At 44.1% G+C, this 24,350-nt stretch overlaps 1 protein-coding gene across 1 annotated transcript in view; it reads right to left on the reverse strand.

The window, feature by feature from the left end:
* The window catches only part of CIB2 (calcium and integrin binding family member 2), a 64,436-nt gene extending 41,996 nt beyond the window's left edge, over positions 1–22,440 (reverse strand). Inside the window, exons 1-2 of the mRNA XM_067471253.1 lie at positions 22,139–22,440; positions 7,642–7,676 (exon numbers count right to left, since the gene is read on the reverse strand). Coding sequence (XP_067327354.1) covers positions 7,642–7,676; positions 22,139–22,189 — 86 coding nt within the window. The 5' untranslated portion in view covers positions 22,190–22,440. The remainder of the gene's footprint in view (positions 1–7,641; positions 7,677–22,138) is intronic.
* Positions 22,441–24,350: the final 1,910 nt, after the last annotated feature.

A 24,350-nucleotide genomic window follows, 5' to 3' on the forward strand; every position in this document is an offset into this window, starting at 1 on the left:
ACTCAAACAATGATGGATCAGGATCCAATTTGGCATGAATACCCTATATGCCGAGATATGAAAACAGATGGACTTTGGGGGAAATAGACCTTGACATTCGGGTGTTGTAGTTACTGAGTTTTATAGTTCAGCTACAATCAAAGAGCATTCTGAACAACAAGAGTTTTGGAGTTGTAGTTCATCTACATTGGGAGGGCACTGTGGACTCAAACAATGATGGATCTGGACCAAACTTGGCACAAATGCTGAACATGCCCAAATGTGACACTGGTGAAGTTTGGGGGAAAATGGACCTTGACATTTGGAAGCTGTAGTTCCTGGGATTTATAGTTCACCTACGATCAAAGAGCATTCTGAACTCCAACGATGAAATTGAACCGAACTTGGCACACAGAACTCCCATGACCAACAGAAAATACTGGAAGGGTTTGGTGGGCATTGACCTTGAGTTTTGGAGTTGTAGTTCCCCTATATCCAGAGAGCACTCTGGACTCAGATAATGATGGATCTGGACCAAACTTGGCACAAATTCTGAACATGCCCAGATGTGTGCACTGGTGGAGTTTGGGGGAAATAGACCTTGACATTTGGAAGTTGTAGTTGCCGGGATTTATAGTTCACCTACAATCAAAGAGCATTCTGAACCTCGCAAATGATAGAATTTGGGCAAACTTCTCACACAGAATCCCTATGATCAGCAGAAAATACTGTGTTTTCTGATGTTCTTTGGTGACCCCTCTGACACCCCCCTTGCGACGCTCACAGGGGTACCAACTCCCAGGTTGAGAAACACTGCCCTAAATACAGAGATTTCATAAGAGAGGCATCTGTATGGCATCAATGCATCTCTCCGAAACGTCTCTGTTTGCTCCATTTCCCTTTCCACCCTCCACTGCCTCCGTGACACACTCTGTTCTTCCACAGGGATACGCTCTTGGAAAGAACAGAAAGTCCCACTGCCTTGGACACAGAGTGATGGCTCACTTCTATTTTACCTTTTGGGTACAGTGCACATCTCTTGGGGTGGTTTTTTTTTTGGGGGGGGGGGTGTCTCAAATTAAAACTCCAGATTCCGCAAGCAGGAATTCTAGCATCATATATATATATATATATATATATATATATATACACACACACACACACACACACACATACATACACACACATATATACATATATATACAAATAAATAAATAAATAAATGTCTGTAATGTTCGTTTGTGGGATTAACAGAACTCAAAACCACTGGACGAATTGACACCAAATTTGGACACAAGACACCTAACAACCCAATGTATGTCCTTCACTAAAAAAAAAAAATTGATTTTGTCATTTGGGAGTTGTAGGTGCTGGGATTTATAGTTCACCTTCATCCAGAGAGCACTCTGGACTCAAAAAATGATGGATCTGGACCAAACACTACAAGAATACTCAATATGCCCAAATGTGAACGCTGGTGGAGTTTGGGGAAAATAGAATCTTGACATTTGGGAGTTGTAGTTGCTGGGATTTATAGTTCACCTACATTCAAAGAACATTCCGAACCCCACCAACGATGGAATTGAACCAAACTTGGCACATAGTTCTCCCATGACCAACAGAAAATACTGGAAGGGTTTGGTGGGCAGTGTCCTTCGTTTTTGGAGTTGTAGTTCACCTACATCCAGAGATCACGGTGGACTCAAACAATGATGGATCTGGACCAAACTTGGCACAAATACTCAATATGCCCAAATATAAACACTGGTGGAGTTTGGGGGAAATAGAATCTTGACATTTGGGAGTTGTAGTTGCTGGGATTTATAGTTCACCTACATTCAAAGAGCATTCTGAACCCCACCAATGATAGAACTGGGCTAAACCTCCCACACAGAACCCCCCAAGTGGGCCACAGCAACGCGTGGCAGGGGATGACTAATAATAATAATAATAATAATAATAATAATAATAATATGTAATGTTCATTTGTAGGATTAACAGAACTTACAAACCACTGGACGAATTGACACCAAATTTGGACACCAGACACCTAATAACCCAATGTACGTCCTTCACTCAAAAAAAATTATTTTGTCATTTGGGAGTTGTAGTTGCTGGGATTTATAGTTCACCTACATTCAAAAAACATTTTGAACTCCACCAATGATGGAATTGAACCAAACTGGTAGGGGTTGGAGGGGGGGATTGATTTTGGCACAGGTACTCAATTTGCCCAAATTTGAACGCTGATGGAGTTTGGGAACAATAGATCTTGACATTTGGGAGTTGTAGTTGCTGGGATTTATAGTTCGCCTACAATCAAAGAGCATTCTGAACCCCACCAATTGGACCAAACTTCCCACACAGAACCCCCATAACCAACAGAAAATACTGTGTTTTCCGATGGTCTTTGGAGACCCCTCTGACACCCCCTCACGACCCCCCAAGGGGTCCCGACCCCCAGGTTGAGAACCGCTGCCTTAGTGGATGACCTCCGCAGAGAACTAGACAGGAGAAGTATGTCCCTGCTGGTTCTCCTGGCTTTCGAAACCTTCAGTCACGGCAGTGACACCAACTTCCCCTGAGAAAGTTTCCTGCAAGAGCTACGTGCCCAGTAACCTTTCGCTTTCGCACAACTGAGACTCGTGCGCCAACTGTGGCCGTACCTCGCGAAGGCGGTTCTGGCCGGAGTGGTCCATGCCTTGGTCACCTCCAGATTGGATTACTGCAATGCGCTCTACGTGGGGCTGCCCTTGAAGATGGCTCGGAAGCTCCAACTGGTCCAACGATCAGCAGCCAGGATGCTAACTGGGGCCCCTTACAGAGAGAGGTCAACCCTCCTGTTCAAGGAGCTCCACTGGCTGCCGTTCATATTCTGAGCCCAATTTAAGGTGCAGGTGCTTACCTACAAAGCCCTGAACGGTTTGGGACCAGCCTACCTGCGTGACCGCATCTCCGTCTACGAACCCACGTGTTCACTTCGGTCATTTGGAGAGGCCCTGCTCGTGATCCCACCGGCGTCGCAAGCGCGCTTGGTGGGGACGCGGGACAGGACCTTTTCCGTGGTGGCCCCCCAACTCTGGAACACCCTCCCCAAAGACCTTAGACAGGCCCCTTCATTGGCTGTCTTCAGAAAGAACTTGAAAACCTGGCTTTTCCAATGTGCCTTTCCAGATTAGGAAATCTCCTCTACCAAGTCCCATAATCACTTTACCAGAACCAATGACTGCTGCACATCGCACATCGCACTTGCCCTGGAAGCCCTATATACACCTCCTGTCACATCAGCACTTTTAATCCTGTACCCACCTGGCCCGGCCCAGTTTTAGTGTGTTTTAGTCTGACTTGGCCATGGTAGTCCATGCTCTGGTTACATCCCGCATAGATTACTGCAACGCGCTCTACGTGGGGCTGCCCTTGAAAACTGCCCGGAAGCTTCAGATGGTCCAGCGCTCGGCAGCCAGGTTGTTAACAGGAGCGGCACTCAGGGAGCATACTCTGTTGAGCCAGCTCCACTGGCTGCCAATCTGCTACCGGGCACAATTCAAGGTGCTGGAATTAGCCTACAAAACCCTAAACGGTTCCGGCCCCACTTACCTCTCCAAACGCATCTCCACCTATGAACTGATGTGGACATTAAGATCGTCCGGGGAGGCCCTGCTCTCGGTCCCGCCTGCGTCACAGGCACGGTTGGCGGGGACGATGGACAGGGCCTTCTCGGGTGGTGGCCCCTCGGCTATGGAATGCCCTACCTATATTTATTTATTTATTTATTTATTTGCTATATTTATATGCCGCCGTTTCTCAGCCTAGCCGGCGACTCAACGCGGTTTACAACATAATATAACAATCAACAGTATACAGTTAAAAGCATAAAAAACATAAAAAACATAAAAACACAATTCATACATCAATACCAATCCAGTTCGACTCTTAACTAAAAACGTGATCCAGTTCGTCATCCATGTTGCCAGTCCTTTAGTCAGTTACCATTCGTTGCATTGGGTTAACCAAATGCCTGCTTAAACATCCAGGTCTTCAATCTTCTTCGGAATATCATCAATGAAGGGGCTGATCTTACCTCCAAGGGCAGGGCGTTCCATAGCCGCGGGGCCACCACAGAAAAGGCCCTGTCTCTCGTACCCGCCAGCTGCACCTGTGAAGCTATAGACATCAGACAGGCTCCTTCGCTGCTGGCGTTTCGGAAGAAGGTTAAGACTTGGCTCTACGAGCAAGCGTTTGGCTAAACAGTGCCACTGAACACAGGAAGACGGTAAAATTGAACATAGGAATGGCACAAGGATTATGAGAATGGATTTTGCTCTGTTATCGAGGCGTCATGAATTGATAATAATTGTTGATTTTGTTGTTGTGTATGATGTGTTTTTAACTGTTTATTGTTGTGATAACCTGCATTGTGTAAACCGCACTGAGTCGCCTAATTAGGCTGAGAAACGCGGTATAGAAATAAAGCAAATAAATAAATAAATAAATATTGTGCCTGTTGTTTACTTTGCTTTATTCTGTTTTTAATTGTTTGATTTGCTTAGATTGTATTGTTGTATTGTGTGTTGAGACCTCGGCCTGTGTAAGCCGCATCGAATCCTTCGGGAGATGCTAGCGGGGTACAAATAAAGTTTAATAATAATAATAATAATAATAATAATAATATCCCTTGCACAGCACAAACGTCACACTTGGAGGAAAACGAAATGGAGATGCTCATCTCTAACCTTCACCACAATGCCAGTCAATGAGCTACTGACAACTGGTACTACTCGTTCGCTTCCATTGGCTTCCTGCTACGTGGCAGTGATACCAACTTCCCCTGAGAAAATTAAGCAAGCCTTCGCACGACAATGTTTTTGGAAAAAACTTGAAAACATGGCTTTTCAAACAGGCCTTCGAACAGGGTTAACATTACTTAATACTTGAGGACCAAGCACATTGTTTAACTCGGGCACTTAATGCGACTGAAACTGATACGGTCATTTTATCTGCAGCTATTGCTGCGTGTTATTGAGCAGTTTAATTACCGTATATACGCAAGTATAAACCGACCCGAATTTAAGCTGAGGCACTTAATTTTACCACAAAAAACTGGGAAAACGTATGGACTCGAGTATAAGCCGAGGGTGGGAAATGCAACAGTTACTGGTAATTTCCAAAATAAAAATACATACCAATTAAATTACATTAATTGAGGCATCATTAGGTTAAATGTTTTGGAACATTTACATAAATACAGATAAGAAGGTCCAACTCTAGTTAAATCATTATTCTAACCTTCTTCATTGTAAATGTGCTTATGTATCCTTCCAATAATCACCATGGTTTATTTTAACTATACATTTGGGGGGAAATGGTGTGTGTATATGAATAAGGAAAAGACTGACGCCAAGTGAGGAAGAGAGGAAGGGGCACAGTGAGCTGAGAGAGGAGGAGAGGAAATGTGCAGTGCACCAAAAGAGGAGGAGAGGAAGGGCGCACTGTGTAAAAAGAAGAGTAGAGGAAGACATGTTGTGCCAAGAGAGGAGGACAGGAAGGTATGCATTGCGCCAAGAGAGGAGGAGAGGAAGGCGTGCACTGCAAAGAGAGAGGAGGAGAGGAAGGCGTGTGTTGCACCAAAAGAGGAGAGGAAGACATGCACTGCGCTGAGAGAGGAGAGAAAGGCATGCGCTGCGCCGAGAGAGAAGGAGAGGAAAACATGCACTACATCAAGAGAGGAGGAAAGGAAGACATGTGCTGTGCCGGGAGAGGACAGGAAGACATGTGATGCACCGAGAGAGGAGAGAAGGGCATGCACTGCGCTGAGAGAGGAGGAGAGGAAGGCGTGTGCTGCGCCAAAAGAGGAGATGAAGACATGTGCTGCACCATGAGAGGAGAGGAAGACATGCGCTGCGCTGAGAGGGGAGAGAAAGGCACGTGCTGTGCTGAGAGAGGAGGAGAGGAAGGCGTGTGCTGCGGCAAGAGCAGAGGACAGGAAAATATGTGCTGCACCGAGAGAGGAGATGAGGAAGGTGTGCACTGTGTCAAGAGAGGAGAGGAAGTCATGCACTGCTCTGAAGAGGAGAAGAAGACATGTGCTGCACCAAGAGAGGAGGAGAGAAAGGCACGCGCTGCGCCGAGAGAGGAGGAGAGGAAGAGGTGCACTACATCAAGAGAGGAGGAGAGGAAGGCATGTGCTGCAGCAAGAGCAGAGGACAGGAAAATATGTCCTGCACCGAGAGAGGAGATGAGGAAGTTGTGCACTGTGTCAAGAGAGGAGGAGAGGAAGTCGTGCACTGCCCTGAAGAGGAGGAGAAGACATGTGCTGCACCAAGAGAGGAGGAAAGGAAGACGTGCACTGCGCTGAGAGAGAAGAGAAAGGCAAGCACTGTGCCAAGAGAGGAGGAGAGGAAGGCGTGAGCTGCACTGAGAGAGGAGGAGAGGAAGATGTGCGCTATACTGAGAGAGGAAGGTGTGCACTGTGTCAAGAGAGGAGGAGAGCAAGTTGTGCACTGCCCTGAAGAGGAGGAGAAGACATGTGCTGCACCAAGAGAGGAGGAGAGGAAGACGTGCGCTGCGCTGAGAGAGGAGAAGAGAAAGGCAAGCACTGTGCCAAGAGAGGAGGAGAGGAAGGCGTGAGCTGCACTGAGAGAGGAGGAGAGGAAGATGTGCGCTATACTGAGAGAGGAAGGTGTGCACTGTGTCAAGAGAGGAGGAGAGCAAGTTGTGCACTGCCCTGAAGAGGAGGAGAAGACATGTGCTGCACCAAGAGAGGAGGAGAGGAAGACGTGCGCTGCGCTGAGAGAGGAGAAGAGAAAGGCAAGCACTGTGCCAAGAGAGGAGGAGAGGAAGGCATGAGCTGCGCCGAGAGAGGAGGAGAGGAAGATGTGCGCTATACTGAGAGAGGAGGGTGTGCACTGTGCCAAGAGAGGAGGAGAGAAAGACGTGCACTGCGCCAAGAGAAGAGGAGAGGAAGGAGAGCTGGGTTGCTGTGTACAGAGGTGAGGGTCTTGGCAGGAACGTTTGGGGCTGAAAGAAGCCCTTCTTTCAGTTCCATGCCTTCCTGCCAGGACTGTCACCCTAGTGTAAGCCAAGGGGGGCTTTTCAGCCTAAAGAAAGGGCTGAAAAACTAGGCTTATACTTGAGTATATACAGTAGTAGGGGTTTTTATAAGCTGTTTTTATATACATCTGTTTTATCTTACTGTTATTGTTATTGTTTCCAATTGTTATGTGTTTTACTGTATTCGTATATTCCTCTGCACTGCCATGTGCTTTAATGAGCCACCCCATGAGATGGTGGTGGGATATAAATAAGGTTATTATTAATTATTATTATATCGTGCATTTAAATGAAATAACACACAGCTTTGGGGAGGTATTTGGGGCAATAAATTTCAATTATTCCAGCTAGCCTGGTCAGTTTTCCGAGTATATCAGTATATCACAAAACTGTTTGTAATAGCATTGATAATTAAGGGTTTCTATCTTTTGCAATGGCATGTTTTTAACTAAAGAAGTAAATACAATGGTGACTGGGAGTTATAGTTCACCAACAGTTGGGAGGCCCTAGTGTAAACGCATGTGCACTTTCTAGAATCCCTGCCATGCAGAGGGATGCAAAATAAGAAAGGCTTTTCCTTTACCAAACATGCAAGGCAGATGGTCTGCTTACCGGAGAATTTCCTTTCGCGTGAAGAAGGAGCAATCCTGTCAACAGAAAAAAAAACAACACAAAAAGAAAATGAGCTTTTACAAAGGACTGTTCGGACACATGAGTTGCAGATAGCATACAAATTGCGATCCTCCTGCAAGCATATCACTCCTTCAGCAATTCCAATTCCAATATAATTAATTTCCAATAATGAAGATCTCACTAAGTAACTATATCTGAATGAGAGATGGCTTCACTTGTTGTATAAATATGAAAACATCAAAATACATTTCAGTTCCTTTTTTTAGTTATGCAATGTGAAATCAGGTGTCAAACAGGAATGATGTGTTATTGCCCCAACCTTATTTTCCATCCTCATCGCTACTTCATCTTGTTGACGGGAAGCTTCCCACCGGAGTGGAAATCATCGATCGGACAGATGGCAAGCTGTTTAACCTCAGCAGACTGAAAGCCAAAACCAAGGTCACAACAACATATGTTATAGAACTCCAGTATGCTGATGACAATGTCGTCTGTGTGCATTCTGAAGAAGACCTACAAGCCACTCTAAACACCTTCGCAGAAGCATACGATCTGCTTGGCTTGTCATTGAACTTCAAGAAAACCAAAGTGCTGTTCCAGCAGACACCAGCCAACCCCTCTCCAATGCCAGTGATACAGCTTAATGGTGTAACATTACAAATGTTGACCATTTCTGCTACCTTGGCAGCCACTTCTCCTCCAAAGTCAACATCGACACCGAAATACAACACTGTCTGAGCTCTGTGAGTGCAGCATTTTCCTGAATGAAGCAGAGAGTGTTTGAGGACCAGGGCATCGATCTGTAGGGATACCAAGGTGCTTGTTTATAAAGCTATTGTCCTCCCAACCCTGCTATATGCCTGCGAAACATGGACTGTCTACAGACATCACATGCAATTCCTAGAACGATTCCATCAGCGTTGCCTCCAGAAAATTCTGCAAATTTCTTGGAAAGACAAGCAGACAAATGTCAGCGTGCTCGAAGAAGCAAAGACCACCAGCATTGAAGTGATGCTCCTCCGCCATCAGCTCCGCTGGACCGGCCACATTGTCCGGATGCCTGACCACCGTCTCCCAAAGCAGTTGCTCTACTCCGAACTCTAGAACAGAAAACGGAATGTTGGTGGTCAGGAAAAGAGATTTAAAGATGGGCTCAAAGCCAACCTTAAAAACTTTGGCATAGACACTGAGAACTGGGAAGCCCTGGCCCTTGAGCGCTCCAGCTGGAGGTCAGCTGTGACCAGCAGTGCTGCAGAATTTGAAGAGACACGAATGGAGGGTGAAAGAGAGAAACGTGCCAAGAGGAAGGTGCGACAAGCCAACCTCGACCGAGACCGCCTCCCGCCTGTAAACCAATGCCCTCACTGCGGGAGAAGATGCAGATCAAGAATAGGGCTTCACAGTCACCTATGGACCTACCGCCAGGACACTGATCCTGGAGGACTATCCTACTCGGACAATGAGGGACTGCCTAAGGAGGAGAAGGAGGAGGGGGAGGAGGAGGAGGAGAAGGAGGAGGAGGAGGAGGAGGAGGAGGAGGAGGAGGAGGAGGAGGAGGAGGAGGAGGAGGAGGAGAAGTGGCTTCACTTAAAGGCAGATTAGGAACATCACATGGTTCCAGTGCCGGCGTAAGGCTTATGCCGTTACTTCATGCTTTGTGAAGGCATGGAGGGGAATGTGTTTTGTGCCATAGACCAGTGGCTTGTAATATTAAGATGTGTATTCTTAAGTTACAAAAAGGAATTGTTTAGTTACTTAAAACTTGTGCGCCAGCTGCACCCGTACCTTGGGAAGTCTGACTTGGCCACGGTGGTCCATGCTCTGGTTACATCCCGTACAGACTACTGCAACGCTCTCTACGTGGGGTTGCCTCTGAAGACTGCCCGGAAGCTGCAATTAGTCCAACGAGTGGCAGCCAGATTACTAACAGGAGCATACTACTCCTCTGTTGCGCCAGCTCCACTGGCTGCCAATTAGCTTCCCAGCACAATTCAAAGTGCTGGTGTTGACCTATAAATCCCTAAACGACTCCGGCCCAGTTTACCTGTCTGAACGAACTCTCCCCTATGAACTATTAGGGTTGTTAAGATCTTCTGGAGGGGCCCTGCTCTCGGTCCCACTGGCCTCTCAAGCGCGTCTGGTGGGGACGAGGGACAGGTCCTTCTCGGTGGTGGCCTCTCGGCTCTGGAACTCTCTCCCATTGGAGATTAGAACTGCCCCTTCTCTCCTGACCTTTAGAAAGCTGGTGAAAACTTGGCTCTGGAATCCGGCATTTGATGAGTGAGTCAATAACTGGACCACACGGACGGATGGTGATGAATTGTGATTTCATTCTGACGACTTGGCCTTATGTAATTATATGGTTGTATTTTAATGTGTTCTTATATTAGTGTATTATGGGATGGGATGTTTTAAACTATTGTGTATGAATCCTCCGTTGTGAACCGGCCTGAGTCCCTCGTCGGAGGTGAGAAGACCTGTATATAAAAGTTCTAAATAAATAAATAACTTATGAGTAAGAGTTATGTTTAAGCATGCAGCTGGAAAAAAAATACCAAGCTGGAATTGCATGGGATTCTAGACACTGCCACACTGCATTTCCCAAATTCTATATGTTTGGATAGAGCTGATGGGACTTGCAGTGAAACAATATCTAGAAAACTATTCAGTTCCCATCCCATCCCAACTACTTGAGGCAAGTTTGTGGATTTATGGCTGCGAAGAAAGATCAGGAATATGCAACAGTTATCGATGCATAATTCCAAATTTCCTTAAGTTCCAACACTGGAACTTCAATGGCCTTATACATTTAAAAATACAATTAATGTTTTAAAAAACAGATAATGGCTCCCACAATCCCCACCAATGCCAGCTGGGGATGATAGGGGTGACAGTCACCCGGTCGTCCAGCTTGGTGTGAGTTTCAAGGTGCTCTTTGCATGAGCATCAATTATTAAGCCATCTCCCATCTCCATCTACGAAGGGACCAGAGCATGGGACTTTTTCCTCCTTTAGGTATATTGTGTCCTCGAATAAGGTTTCAGGGGCATGGGGCCGGGGAGTTTGAGCCGGCAACCGCGGCCGGCAACTTCAATTTCGCCTGAAAGGCCACAAAGGGAAATAAGAGCTCGGTGGTTGAGCATTCGCTCCGGGATATCGGCAGACACCTTGCTTCTTTGCCGAAGCAATCACTTAAAAGATCTAGGGCAGAGTAACAAAGAGAAGGCGATCGACTCTCGCGGCAAGAGCAATCGGATGTGTAACAATATCGGCCTAGATAAGAGCCGCCAAGGCCTCCTTTCCTTGGTGAGGAGGGGAAGGGAATCAAAGCTCAAGCTTGCAAGGGAAAATAGATTGGGAGTTGTGCAAATTTGGGGGGAAAACATCTGTGGAGACAACTAGAATTCTGTTTCTAACATTTGTCAGTGATGTGGCTTTTCAGTGATGGGGGAATCACATATATCCAAACTAAGCTTTACATGAGCTCTCCAGGGTGCTGAATTCTGTCTCACTTGGTGCTGCATCTTGGATAGAGCCCTTCAAAGCAAGCCAAAACCTTGGAATACCTGGCCGCTCTAAATGAGTTCAAGTTCCCTTTCAGGGCCAGATCAACTACACCCAAGAGTACTGAAGGAACTAGGGGAAGTCATTTCGGAACCATTGGCAATCATCTTTGAGAGTAGGTTCTTGTGGGTTTTTTCGGGCTATAGAGCCATGTTCTAGAGGCATTTCTCCTGACGTTTCACCTGCATCTATGGCAAGCATCCTCAGAGGTAGAGGACCTCTATCTCTGAGGATGCTTGCCATAGATGCAGGCGAAACGTCAGGAAAAATGCCTCTAGAACATGGCTCTATAGCCCGAAAAATCCCACAAGAACCTAGTGATTCCAGCCATGAAAGCCTTTGACAATCTTTGAGAGTTCTTGGAGAACGGGAGAAGTTCCAGCAGATTGGAGGAGGGCCAATGTGGTCCCAATCTTCAAGAAGGGAAAAAAGGATGACCCAAACAACTACCGTCCGGTCAGCCTCACGTCGATACCAGGCAAGATTCTGGAAAAGATTGTTAAGGAAGCGGTCTGCAAACACTTACAAACAAATGCGGTCATCGCTAATAGTCAACATGGATTTATCAAAAACAAGTCATGCCAGACTCATCTGATCTCTTTTTTCCATAGAGTTACAAGCTGGGTAGATGCGGGGAATGCCGTGGATGTAGTGTACCTGGATTTCAGGAAGGCCTTCGACAAGGTCCCCCATGACCTTCTGGCAAGGAAACTAGTCCAATGTGGGCTAGGCAAAACTACGGTGAGGTGGATCTGGGATTGGTTAAATGGACGAACCCAAAGGGTGATTCTCCCCAATGCTTCCTCTTCATCCTGGAAAGAAGTGACCAGTGGAGTGCCACAAGCAGGGTTCCGTCCTGGGCCCGGTCCTGTTCAACATCTTTATTAATGACTTAGATGAAGGGTTAGAAGGCAGGATCATCAAGTTTGCAGACGACACCAAATTGGGAGGGAGAGCCAATACTCCAGAGGACAGGAGCAGAATTCAAAACGATCTTGACAGATTAGAGAGATGGGCTGAAACTAACAAAATGAAGTTCAACGGTGACAAATGCAAGATACTCCACTTTGGCAGGAAAAACGAAATGCAAAGATACAAAATGGGCGACAATGCCTGGCTCGAGAGCAGTACGTGTGAAAAAGATCTTGGAGTCCTCGCGGACAACAAGTTAAACATGAGCCAACAATGTGATGTGGCAGCAAAAAAAGCCAATGGGATTTTGGCCTGCATCAATAGGAGCATAGTGTCTAGATCTAAGGAAGTAATGCTACCCCTCTATTCCACTTTGGTTAGACCACACCTGGAATATTGTGTCCAATTCTGGGCACCACAATTCAAGAGAGATATTGACAAGCTGGAATGTGTCCAGAGGAGGGCGACTAAAATGATCAAGGGTCTGGAGAACAAGCCCTATGAGGAGCGGCTTAGGGAACTGGGCATGTTTAGCCTGAAGAAGAGAAGGCTGAGAGGAGATATGATAGCCATGTATAAATATGTGAGAGGAAGCCACAGGGAGGAGGGAGCAAGCTTGTTTTCTGCTTCCCTGGAGACTAGGACGCGGAACAATGGCTTCAAACTACAAGAGAGGAGATTCCATCTGAACATTAGGAAGAACTTCCTGACTGTGAGAGCCGTTCATCAGTGGAACTCTCTGCCCTGGAGTGTGGTGGAGGCTCCTTCCTTGGAAGCTTTTAAGCAGAGGCTGGATGGCCATCTGTCAGGGGTGATTTGAATGCAATATTCCTGCTTCTTGGCAGGGGGTTGGACTGGATGGCCCATGAGGTCTCTTGCAACTCTTTGATTCTATGATTCTATGTGTGATTCAATAGAACAGCCAGCAGAGTGTCTGCTGTGGACACATCTTGTTGTGTTTCAAATAATAATAATAATAATAATAATAATAATAACAACAACAACAACTGGAGAAACAACTGGAAAAGCTGACACAATATGAAGATTTAAAGATCGAACTACCAGGTATCCCTAGCAAAGGTAAGCAAGATAATATCGAGCCATGGCAGTTAAAGTGGTGTCAAACTGCATTATTTCTACACTGCAGATGCACTGTAGAGACACTGGAAATCAAACAAAAGACCTTCCATATGCAAAACCGGCACTGTTTTGTCATTAAGCCACATCACTTCCAGAACATTTTCTGGGCAATCAATCCCTCCATCTGTTTAACAGCCACTTTCAAGTCACAGCCTGGAGCCGTTTGATAGGCGCAATATATTATTCACAGTCCATTTCTCTTTATAAGTCATCAACATAAATGTTAAATAGACATTTCCTAAAAAGCCCTTTTTTCTTATTGGGAAAGAAAAAAGAGGCAAGTTAGTTTCCCTTGGTCAAGTTTGCTTTTGATACATATATTTGCTTTACTGTAGCAAGCAAATTCCAATTAAATGAAAATTATTTTGGCTGGGAGAATACGGAGAGCATGGATTACTCAGGTTGGATCTACACTACAATTAACCCAGTTTGGCACCACTTTAACTGCCATGCTGTGGAATCCTGGGATGTGTAGTTTGGTGGGGCACCAGCGCCCTTTGACGGAGAAGACTAACGTCCTTATAGAATCATAGACTCATAGAATCCTAGAGTTGGAAGAGACCTCATGGGCCATCCAGTCCAACCTCCTACCAAGAAGCAGGAAAATTGCATTCAAAGCACCCCCGGCAGATGGCCATCCAGCCTCTGCTTCAAAGCTTCCAAAGAAGGAGCCTCCACCACACTCTGGGGCAGAGAGTTCCACTGCTGAACGGCTCTCACAGTCAGGAAGTTTTTCCTCATGTTCAGATGGAATCTCCTTTCTTGTAGTTTGAAGCCATTGTTCCGCGTCGTAGTCTCCAAGGAAGCAGAAAACAACCAATTATATTTTAAAAGTTAGGAACTGGGAACCACTGGAACTGAGAGACTTAAAATGATTCTTCAAAGGAATTCTGCTGCCACCATTTCTATGTTAATCAGGCTGAGGTAATATTTGAGAGTTTGTTCTGTAACACACACTGTGTCACTATAGTTTCTTAGAAGCTGCTGTGAAACTGTTTTTTAGTAATACTTTGACCACAAAGGTATTCACACTGAGGCTGGTATAAGTTGAATAAAATAACAAGAATGTATTGTCGAAGGCGAGTTTGGATTTGGAGAAGAAGATTGGTTCAGTCTTTTGTGAAGTATTCAGAATAGCTACTGAGTAGATAGCTAGAATACTGTTTTGAGGAGCAGTACCCCATTAGTGGTCTGTTCAATTCCTAAGGAAGTCTCGTTCAGGGTTTTTGGCTAGTTTCTTAAGGAGCCTCTACCACACTCCAGGGCAGAGAGTTTCACTGCTGAACAGCTCTCACAGTCAGGAAGTTCTTCCTCATGTTCAGATGGAATCTCCTTTCTTGTAGTTTGAAGCCATTGTTCCGCGTCGTAGTCTCCAAGGAAGCAGAAAACAAGCTTGCTCCCTCCTCCCTGTGGCTTCCTCTCACGTATTTATACCTCCTCTCAGCCTTCTCTTCTGCAGGGTAAACATGCCCAGCTCTTCAAGCCGCTCCTCATAGGGTTTGTTCTCCTGACCCTTGATCATTTCAGTCGGCCTCCTCTGGACACATTCCAGCTTGTCAAAATTACAACTCCTAGTGTTGCATCGAGTCAGGGCCATGAAAGTGGTGTCAAACTGTGTTAATCCCCCAGTGTAGATGCCCGTCCTGTGTCTTTTTCTCTCTCCATTTCGATAGGTCTAAGGTTCCTCCCCCGACTGACCTGCTGCCCTTGATAATAGAGGTAATTAACTCTCTGATGATGGGTTATCGATGCCGCCGGAGGTAATGTGTCGCGTCGCTAAAGGCATCCAAGCTTTTTAATCTTCTTCAATCTCACCGTCTCCTCGGCTTAATGGCAACACACTCAAGATTTAGATAGCTTTGGGGCGAAAATAATCTCTTGGTGAGATTCTTTCAGGGCTCCCATAATGGAGTAAATCTTGCAAATCACAATGAATTGAATTCCAGGAAAATAGAGCCACGGAGGTTTGGGCTTTATAATGACTCAATCTATACAATATATTAAATACTAGCCGTCCCCTGCCATGCGTTGCTGTGGCCCGGTCTGTCTATATGTGTTTTGTGTGTGTATGTATGTGTATATATGTGGTTTCGCACATGCGTTGTAATGTATTTTTCTTTTGCTTGTTAAGTCTCTTCTGCTGTGTTCTTCAGTGTTTTTATGAGTGATGGTCACTCGTTGGCCTAAAAGGTGTCTTGTGTCCAAATTTGGTGTCAATTCGTCCAGTGGTTTTTGAGTTATGAGATCAAAGAACTGAAAAAGGAGAATGCACAATTAAAGAAACTGCAGGAAAAAACTGAAGCCAGAATGAATTGTCTAGAAGAAAAAAATCTAAAGCTGGAGAAACAACAGGAGAAGCTTGCAAGTAAAGATACGGAGCTCCAATTAAGGTACAGAAACATTGAAGAGAAAGAGGGGGACAATCTCAGAAGTATAATAGTGGAGATCACGGCAGAATTACTAAAGACATCCATTGAAGAGGTGGCTAGAGAGATTGATACCATCAAAAGAGTAAACTCCAACTATGCTAAGCGAAACAACGTCCCAAGAGATATTGTAGTCGATTTCAATAGGAGATGCGTAAAGGAAGAAATTCTAAAAATGAAATCCACTGGTCCGATTACTTACAAAGGAAAAAAAGTGATCATCCTTAAGGAGTTTTCACCCGCATCCATGAGCAGCAGGAAAAAAGTATTACTTTTTAACTGATGAGCTCAAAAAACACAAAATTAAATTCCGGTGGGAACGCACAGAAGGAATTCAAGTTACTTATAAAGAAAACAAACTATGGATCACCTCAGAGGATAAAGCAAAAGAGTTTCATAAGAAACTGCTGAAAGATCTAGAAAAAGAGTCACACGCAGACAACTCCAAAGAAACAAAAGAAGGAGGAGAAACAACTAGGAAGGAGACGGTAAAGAAAACAGAATGGAATAAAAAAGATAAGAAAAGACCAAGACCGGACTCAACCGAGGAGGAAGAAGTTGAAAAAGGAATGGGACCTTTGGAGCAAGACAAACAAATGCAACATAATGAAGAGCTTATCAATATACTCGAATAATGTAAACGGGATGAACTCCCCAAATAAAAGAAAACAGATATTTAACACTCTGAAAAAAGGTGTGTATGACATTATTGCTCTACAAGAGATCCATATCATCCCCAAACACAGTAATTACATGATCCAACCACAACTAGGTCAAGAATTTCACTCTCTAGCGACACAAAAAAAAGGGGGGGTAATCATCTATGTGAAAGGGACATACAAGGCCACTATGGCGTTCAAGGATGAGGAAGGAAGACTCATAGGTATTAATATAAACATAAACAACCAAACAACACTCATATGTAACTTATATGCCCCCAATGGTTCCAAAAAGAACTTTGTAAAAACACTAAGAAGGAAACTTGCAGAACAAACCTTTGACAACTTGATACTAGTGGGGGACTTCAATGGGGTGCTGGATTGTATTAAGGATAAAACTGGAAAAAAGAAGATACAAGAAATCCGTGGGAGACTCCCCGAATGCTTTTTAAAGCTGAAAAAGGACTGGTTTCTTCAAGACGTTTGGAGAAGAAAAAACCCCACAGGAAGAGATTACACCTGTTATTCTGACCGGCATGCAGTATGGTCCCGAATTGACATGGCGTGGGCATCGAATTCGATAGTTACAAAAATTGACAAGATCCAAATTCTGCCACGCACACATTCGGACCACTGCCCGATACTGTTGCAAGTCCTGGGGGAAAAACGGCGGAGAGTTTGGAGATTAAACGAATACCTCCTGAAAAAAGAGGAAGATGTTGCTCTTTGCAGGAATCAAATTTTGGAATACTTCGAGTTGAACACCAACAAGGGCACAAGCGCTGAAATTGTATGGGACGCTAGCAAGGCGGTGGTCAGAGGTCACCTAATCAACCAAGGAATAATTCGTAATAAAATAAGAATAGCTGAGCAAGAAGCATTAATGAGGGAGATAGAGGAAAAAGAAAATACCCTTAAAAAGAAACCAGGGAATAAAAAGATCAAGATGGAATTGGAGCTAATAAGGAAACAATGGAATTCAACGCAGTTAGAATATATTGCTAAAAATATAAAATATCTAAGGGTCAAATATTACGCACAGGCCAACAAACCGGGCAAATTACTTGCAAAAACCCTAAAGGAAAAAAGACAAAGCCAATATATCACAAAGATAAATAAAGATGGAGTATGTTATCTAGAGGAAGAAGAGATTAGAAGACAGTTCTGCGAATTCTACAAAGAGTTATATAAAAAAGAAAATATACCAGAAGAAAAAATAGCAAGGTACCTAGCAAATCATAAATTAGAAAAAATAACAGAGGCTCAAAGGGAATTACTGAATAGCCAGATAGAGGAAAGTGAAATAGGCAGTGCCATAAAAAAGTTACCAAACGATAAGGCACCCGGGCCAGACGGCATATCCGCCCTATTCTACAAGACATTTCAGAAAGAACTAATACCACATCTGAAAGAGGTCTTTAATAATGTCCTAACTGAAGCTAAAATCCCAGACTCCTGGCGAGAGGCGACTATCACAATAATCCACAAAGCTGGCTCAGAGGAGGACAATGTTAAAAACTATAGGCCCATTGCCCTACTAAACACGGACTATAAGATCTTTGCTCAGCTAATGGCCAATAGATTAAAAACGTATCTCAATGAGACTATTAAGGATGACCAAACCGGCTTCCTACCTAAAAGACAAATGAATGAAAACCTAAGGACCATTATAAACATAATTGAGCTTCATGAACACAACCATCAAAGAGAACTGGGCCTCTTGTTCCTCGACGCCGAAAAGGCCTTTGACCGGGTGAACTGGGATTTTATGAACCACCTAGCCCGGGAAAAAGATATGGGATTCCAATTCAACAACATGCTAAAGGCCATATATTCAAAACAAAGTGCAAGAATAAAAATTAACGGGCAGTTATCAGACAACATCAGTATGGAGAGAGGTACTAGGCAGGGTTGCCCACTCTCCCCCCTTTTGTACATTATGACGGTGGAAATCCTCCTTGAAGACATCAGAAAAGACAACAGACTGAAAGGCATAAAAGTTAGAAAAGATGAGTTTAAAATAAAAGCTTATGCGGACGACATAGTCTGTTTAATAGAGAATCCGGTTGAGACCATCGCCAACTGGAAAGCAGTAATAGAGGACTATGGGAAGCTGGCAGGTCTAAAAATAAATCAACAAAAAACCAAATTTCTAACAAAAAACATCTGTAGAGCAAAAAAACTAGAGCTGGAGAAGATCTCACACTTCAAAGTGGCCAATCAAATAAAATACTTAGGAATAACGCTAACGGCAAATAATACACAATTGATTAAAAATAATTACGAACAAACATGGAAAGAAATTGCCAGAAAATTAGAGAACTGGAAAGATCTAAAATTAAGCCTAATGGGGAGAGTAGCAATGATCAAGATGAACGTACTGCCAAAAATGAACTTTCTGTTCCACATGATCCCGGTTCTAAGAACAACCCACTGCTTTAAAATATGGAAAAAAGACATCATGAAGTTCATCTGGCAGGGAAAAAAGGCAAGGATCAAATATACAACTTTGGTGGACTCAAGGGAAAGAGGTGGACTAAGCTTGCCGGACCTACAATGGTATTTTGATGCCAGCGCATTGTCATGGATAAGGGAATGGGCCACCTTAAGGAAAAAAAAGCTCCTCAATTTAGAGGGAGCTGAGCTCAGAAGGGGGTGGCATGCCTATCTATGGCACGGAAAGGCTGGGGTGGAAAAAAGTTTTTCCAATCACATCATCAGAGCCGCGTTGTTGAAGGTTTGGGAGAGGTACAAATCTAGGTTCTACGATAGAACCCCGCTCTGGGTCTCCCCCATCGAGGCTTTTCACAAAAGGGAGTTCCCCAGCAGCCATTGGCATCCCTATAGCACGTTACTAGAAAAGGAATCGGCCCAGTACAGATTAAAATCAATAGAAACCCTGAAGACCCTGGATGAGAACTTTTCCTGGTTCCACTACCTGCAGGTAGCAGACTGTTTCAAAGAGGACAATAAAAATGGCTTTGCCCCAGTAGATTCTTTTTGGGATACAATTATGCGAAAAGAGAGGAAAGTGATAAAACCTCTCTACCAAAAAATTTTGGAATGGGGGACGGAAAAGGATCTCATAAAGGAGAACATGATTTCCTGGGCAAAAGATCTGGGACATTCCATTTTGCTGCGGGACTGGGAAAAAATTTGGAAATTTAAAATTAAATTTGCCAAATCAGTTAATATCACTGAGAGCTGGTTCAAGATGTTCACGCGCTGGCATTTAAACCCCAAAGACTGGCATTGTACTACAAGGGAGTTAACAATATTTGTTGGAAATGCGGTACCAAAGTGGGAACATATCTGCATATCTGGTGGCAGTGTAAAAAGGCAAAGATCTTTTGGAAGGACATACACTTACAAGTGCAGGGTATCTTAAAGACTAAGTTTGAGTTAAAGGCAGAATATTATCTTCTCCATCTACTAGATTTCGAATTGGAAAGAAACAAGGAAATGTTATTATACCACCTCTCGGCAGCGGCAAGATCAGTATTTGCAAGTAAATGGAAAGCAAAGGACCAGCCCCCCATGGAGACTTGGTTAATGAAGATAAGGGATTACATGGAACTAGATTCGCTAGCGAATATGGTATATGATGTCAATAAAAAAAACAAAATAGAGTGGCAACCACTTAGAAATTATTTTAAAGAAAGGCAAAACATACAGCTATATAAAAAAAAAAAGTGAATGTTGACGAATGCGACTAATAGAGAAAGTATTTATTGACAAGAATTATGCCAAAACTACCTCGTGGAAGGTTGGGAAGTCCAGTGTTTGAATGAATGAGTATAGCTCCCCTTGTCTTATCCCCTCCCCACAAACACCCCCCCACCCTTCACCCCCCTGTTCCACCCCCTCATCCCATACCCAGAATGAATGGATAACAAAGCAGGTTAGATGTAAATTTCAGATTTGATTTTATTGGGAAGGACATTATGTAAACAATTTTGTAAAGAACTACGAGATAATCAATTAATGTTATCAATATGTTTGAATGTTTGTATGTTTATAAACACGAAAACCAAAAATAAATTAAAAATAATAATAATAATAATAATAATAATAATAATAATAATAATACAACCAGGAGAGTGATCTTTTCTGGTGTGGACTAATCTTGTTGTGATGATGATGATGATGATGATGATGATGATGATGATGATGATAATAATAATAATAATAATAATAATAATAATAATATAATAACGACGACGACAACAACCATATAGATCTTGAGATGTGTCCACAAGAGTCACATAAATGGCTCTTGCACACTGCTCTTTATCCCAGGATCCAATTCCAGATTAAGTACTTTAAGCTGGAATATATGAGTCCCCACTGCCAGATAATCTGGGATAAACAGATAATCTGGGATCAGATCCTGGGATTAAGGGGCAGTGTGGAAGGGCCCAAAGAGAGTGCTAGAAATGTATAGAGATGATGATGATGATGATGATGATGATGATGATGATGATGATTTCCTGCTTCCAGCACAGCTTCAGATCTTGAGCCACATAAATGGGAGTATCCAAAATGTAAAGAGATGAAGACTTTACAGCAGTGTTTCTCAACCTGGGGGTTGGGACCCCTGGGGGGGTTGCGAGGGGGTGTCAGAGGGGTCGACAAAGACCATCAGAAAACACAGTATATTCTGTTGGTTATGGGGGTTCTGTGTGTGAAGTTTGGCCGAATTGTATTATCGATGGGCTTCAGAATGCTCTTTGATTGTAGGTGAACTATAAATCCCAGCAGCCACAACTCCCAAATGTCAAGGTCTATTTTCCCCAAACTCAACCAGTGTTCACATTTGGGCATATTGAGTATTCGTGCCAAGTTTGGTCCAGATCCATCATTGTTTGAGTTCACAGTGCTCTCCGGATGTAGGTGAACTATAGCTCCCAAACTCAAGGTCAATGCCCACCAAACCATTCCAGTATTTTCTGTTGGTCATGGGAGTTCTGTGTGCCAAGTCTGATTCAATTGCATCATTGGTGGAGTTCAGAATGCTCTTTGATTGTAGGTGAACTAGAAATCCCAGCAGCCACAACTCCCAAATGTCAAGGTCTATTTTCCCCAAATGTCACCAGTGTTCACATTTGGGCATATTGAGTATTTGTGCCAAGTTTGGTCCAGATCCATCATTGTTTGAGTTCACAGTGCTCTCCGGATGTAGGTGAACTATAGCTCCCAAACTCAAGGTCAATGCCCACCAAACCATTCCAGTATTTTCTGTTGGTCATGGGAGTTCTGTGTGCCAAGTCTGGTTCAATTGCATCGTTGGTGGAGTTCAGTAGTAGTAGTAGTAGTAGTAGTAATAATAACAATAATAATAACAACAACAATAATAATAATAATAATACAATAATAATAATAATACTAATAATAATAATAATAATACAATCAGGAGAGTGATCTTTTCTGGTGTGGACTCATCTTACTGTGTTTCTAATCATCATCATCATCATCATCATCATCATACAGTGGGATTTGTAGGTGAACTATAAATCCAAGCAACTACAGCTCCCAAATGACAAAACCAACTCCCACCAGTATTCAAATTTGGGCGTATTGGGTATTTGTGCCAAATGAATGAAAATGCATCCTGCATATCAGATATTTACATTATGATTCATAACATTAGCAAAATGACAGTTATAAAATAATGTTGTGGTTGAGGGTCACCACAACATGAGGAACGGCATTAAGGGGTCGCAGCATTAGGAAGGTTGAGAAACACTGCTTTACAGTTTCCCAAGAACCGCTTACCTGATAGGCATCCAACTGCTCGTCTGTAAATATGGTCTGCTTGTTACCCATCGTAAAAGAGGCGTCTTCTCAGCACCCAAGAGCATCCCGTCCCATGGCGCTGAGAGCATCCAAAGTTGGGAGGCGAAAGAAAGGCTCACAATTCTGCAAGGAGGTCACCCAGGGAGGCGGTTCCTCTGTCCGTCCAGAGTTTCCTTTGGGTGCAAAGGAAGGGCTCCTCTTTCAGCCGAAAAGCCGGAGAAGGGCATCTCATGTTCGGAGAAAGCATCGCTGTGGCTGCTGCGGCTGCTGCTTCTGGTCTGCAAGCCACATCAAAGAGATAGAGATCTATCCTTCCTCTTTGCACCGGCTTCTCTAACGCTAGGTGGCAATCAATAGCCTGCATTCCTCAGAGAAAGAAGAAACAGATCAAGAAGCAGTCTCACAACTCACTCATCTTTCCTTGAGCTCATGGCCCAGATTTATTATAGAAGCCTCCCTATGAAGTCCAAGCCTTTCATCACTATATTTATTTATTTATCGTGTCATCAGCAACCATACCATTGTATTACAGTTCTAGCAGAGCAAAGCAAACACACAGATTAAAAAAAGAAAAGAAAAAAACACACAGATTTTGCAAACTTGGTAGTTGGTTAAATGTCCTTTGACCAGTATCTGGCCACTTGGAGTGCCTCTGGTGTTGCCGCAAGAAGGTCCTCCATTGTGCATGTGGCAGGGCTCAGGTTGCATTGCAGCAGGTGGTCAGTGGTTTGTTCTTCGATGCACTCGCATGCCGAGGATTCCACCCTGTAGCCCCATTTCTTGAGGTTGGGTCTGCATCTCGTGGTACCAGAGCGCAGTCTGTTCAGCGCCTTCCAAGTCGCCCAGTCCTCTGTGTGCCCAGGGGGGAGTCTCTCATCTGGTATCACCCATGGATTGAGGTGCTGGGTTTGAGCCTGCCACTTTTGGACTCTCGCTTGCTGGGGTGTTCCAGCGAGTGTCTCTGTAGATCTAAGAAAACTATGTCTTGATTTAAGTCGTTGACGTGCTGGCTGATACCCAAACAGGGGGTGAGCTGGAGATGTCACTGCCTTGGTCCTTTCACTATTGGCTGGCGGATGTCAGGTGGTGCAATACTGGCTAAGCAGTGTAATTTCTCCCGTGGTGTGGGGCGCAGACACCCTGTGATAATGCGGAATGTCTCATTAAGAGCCACATCTACTGTTTTAGTGTGGTGAGATGTGTTCCACACTGGGCATGCATACTCAGCAGCAGAGTAGCATAGCGCAAGGGCAGATGTCTTCACTGTGTCTGTTTGTGATCCCCAGGTTGTGCCTGTCAGCTTTCGTATGATGTCGTTTCTAGCGCCCACTTTTTGCTTGATGTTCAGGCAGTGCTTCTTGTCGGTCAGAGCACGGTCCAAAGTGACTCCCAGGTATTTGGGTGCGCTGCAATGCTCCAGTGGGATTCCTTCCCAGGTAATCCTCAGAGCTCGGGATGCTTGTCTGTTCTTAAGGTGAAAGGCACATGTCTGTGTTTTAGATGGATTAGGGATCAGCTGGTTTTCCCTGTAATAGGCAGTAGGAGCACCTAGAGCTTCAGAGAGCTTCTATTCAACCATCTCAAAGCTTTCTGCTTGGGTGGTGATGGCGCAATCATCAGCATAGATGAAGCTCTCTGTCCCTTCTGGCAGTGGCTGGTCATTTGTGTAGATGTTGAACATGGGTGGAGCAAGCACGCTCCCCTGAGGCAGGCCGTTCTTCTGTTTCCGCCATCTGCTTCTCTGGCCCTGGAACTCAACAAAAAAGCTCCTGTTTTGTAGCAGGTTTCCTATGAGGCGGGTGAGGTGGTCGTCCTTGGTGATATTATACATTTTTCTCAGGAGGAGGCGGTGGCTCACAGTATCATAGGCTGCTGACAAGTCTATGAAGACAGCTCCTGTGATCTCATCACTATAAACATTGCTTCATTGTGAACTGGCGTGGGCTGATCCATGAAGTCACGAAAAGTCAGAAGCGACTGAACAAATAAACAACAAAACAATATAATTGACACCGAATTTGGACACAAGACAACTAACAACCCAACGTATGTCCTTCACTAAAAAAAAAAATCGATTTTGTCATTTGGGAGTTGTACAACAAATAAACAACAAAACAATATAATACACCATTATTATATTGTTGTATAGTACTATATTGTACTATATTATACAAAAATCTATATAAATAAA

The sequence above is a fragment of the Anolis sagrei genome, chromosome 9 (genome assembly GCF_037176765.1).
Source record: "Anolis sagrei isolate rAnoSag1 chromosome 9, rAnoSag1.mat, whole genome shotgun sequence".
Lineage (NCBI taxonomy): Eukaryota > Metazoa > Chordata > Lepidosauria > Squamata > Dactyloidae > Anolis > Anolis sagrei.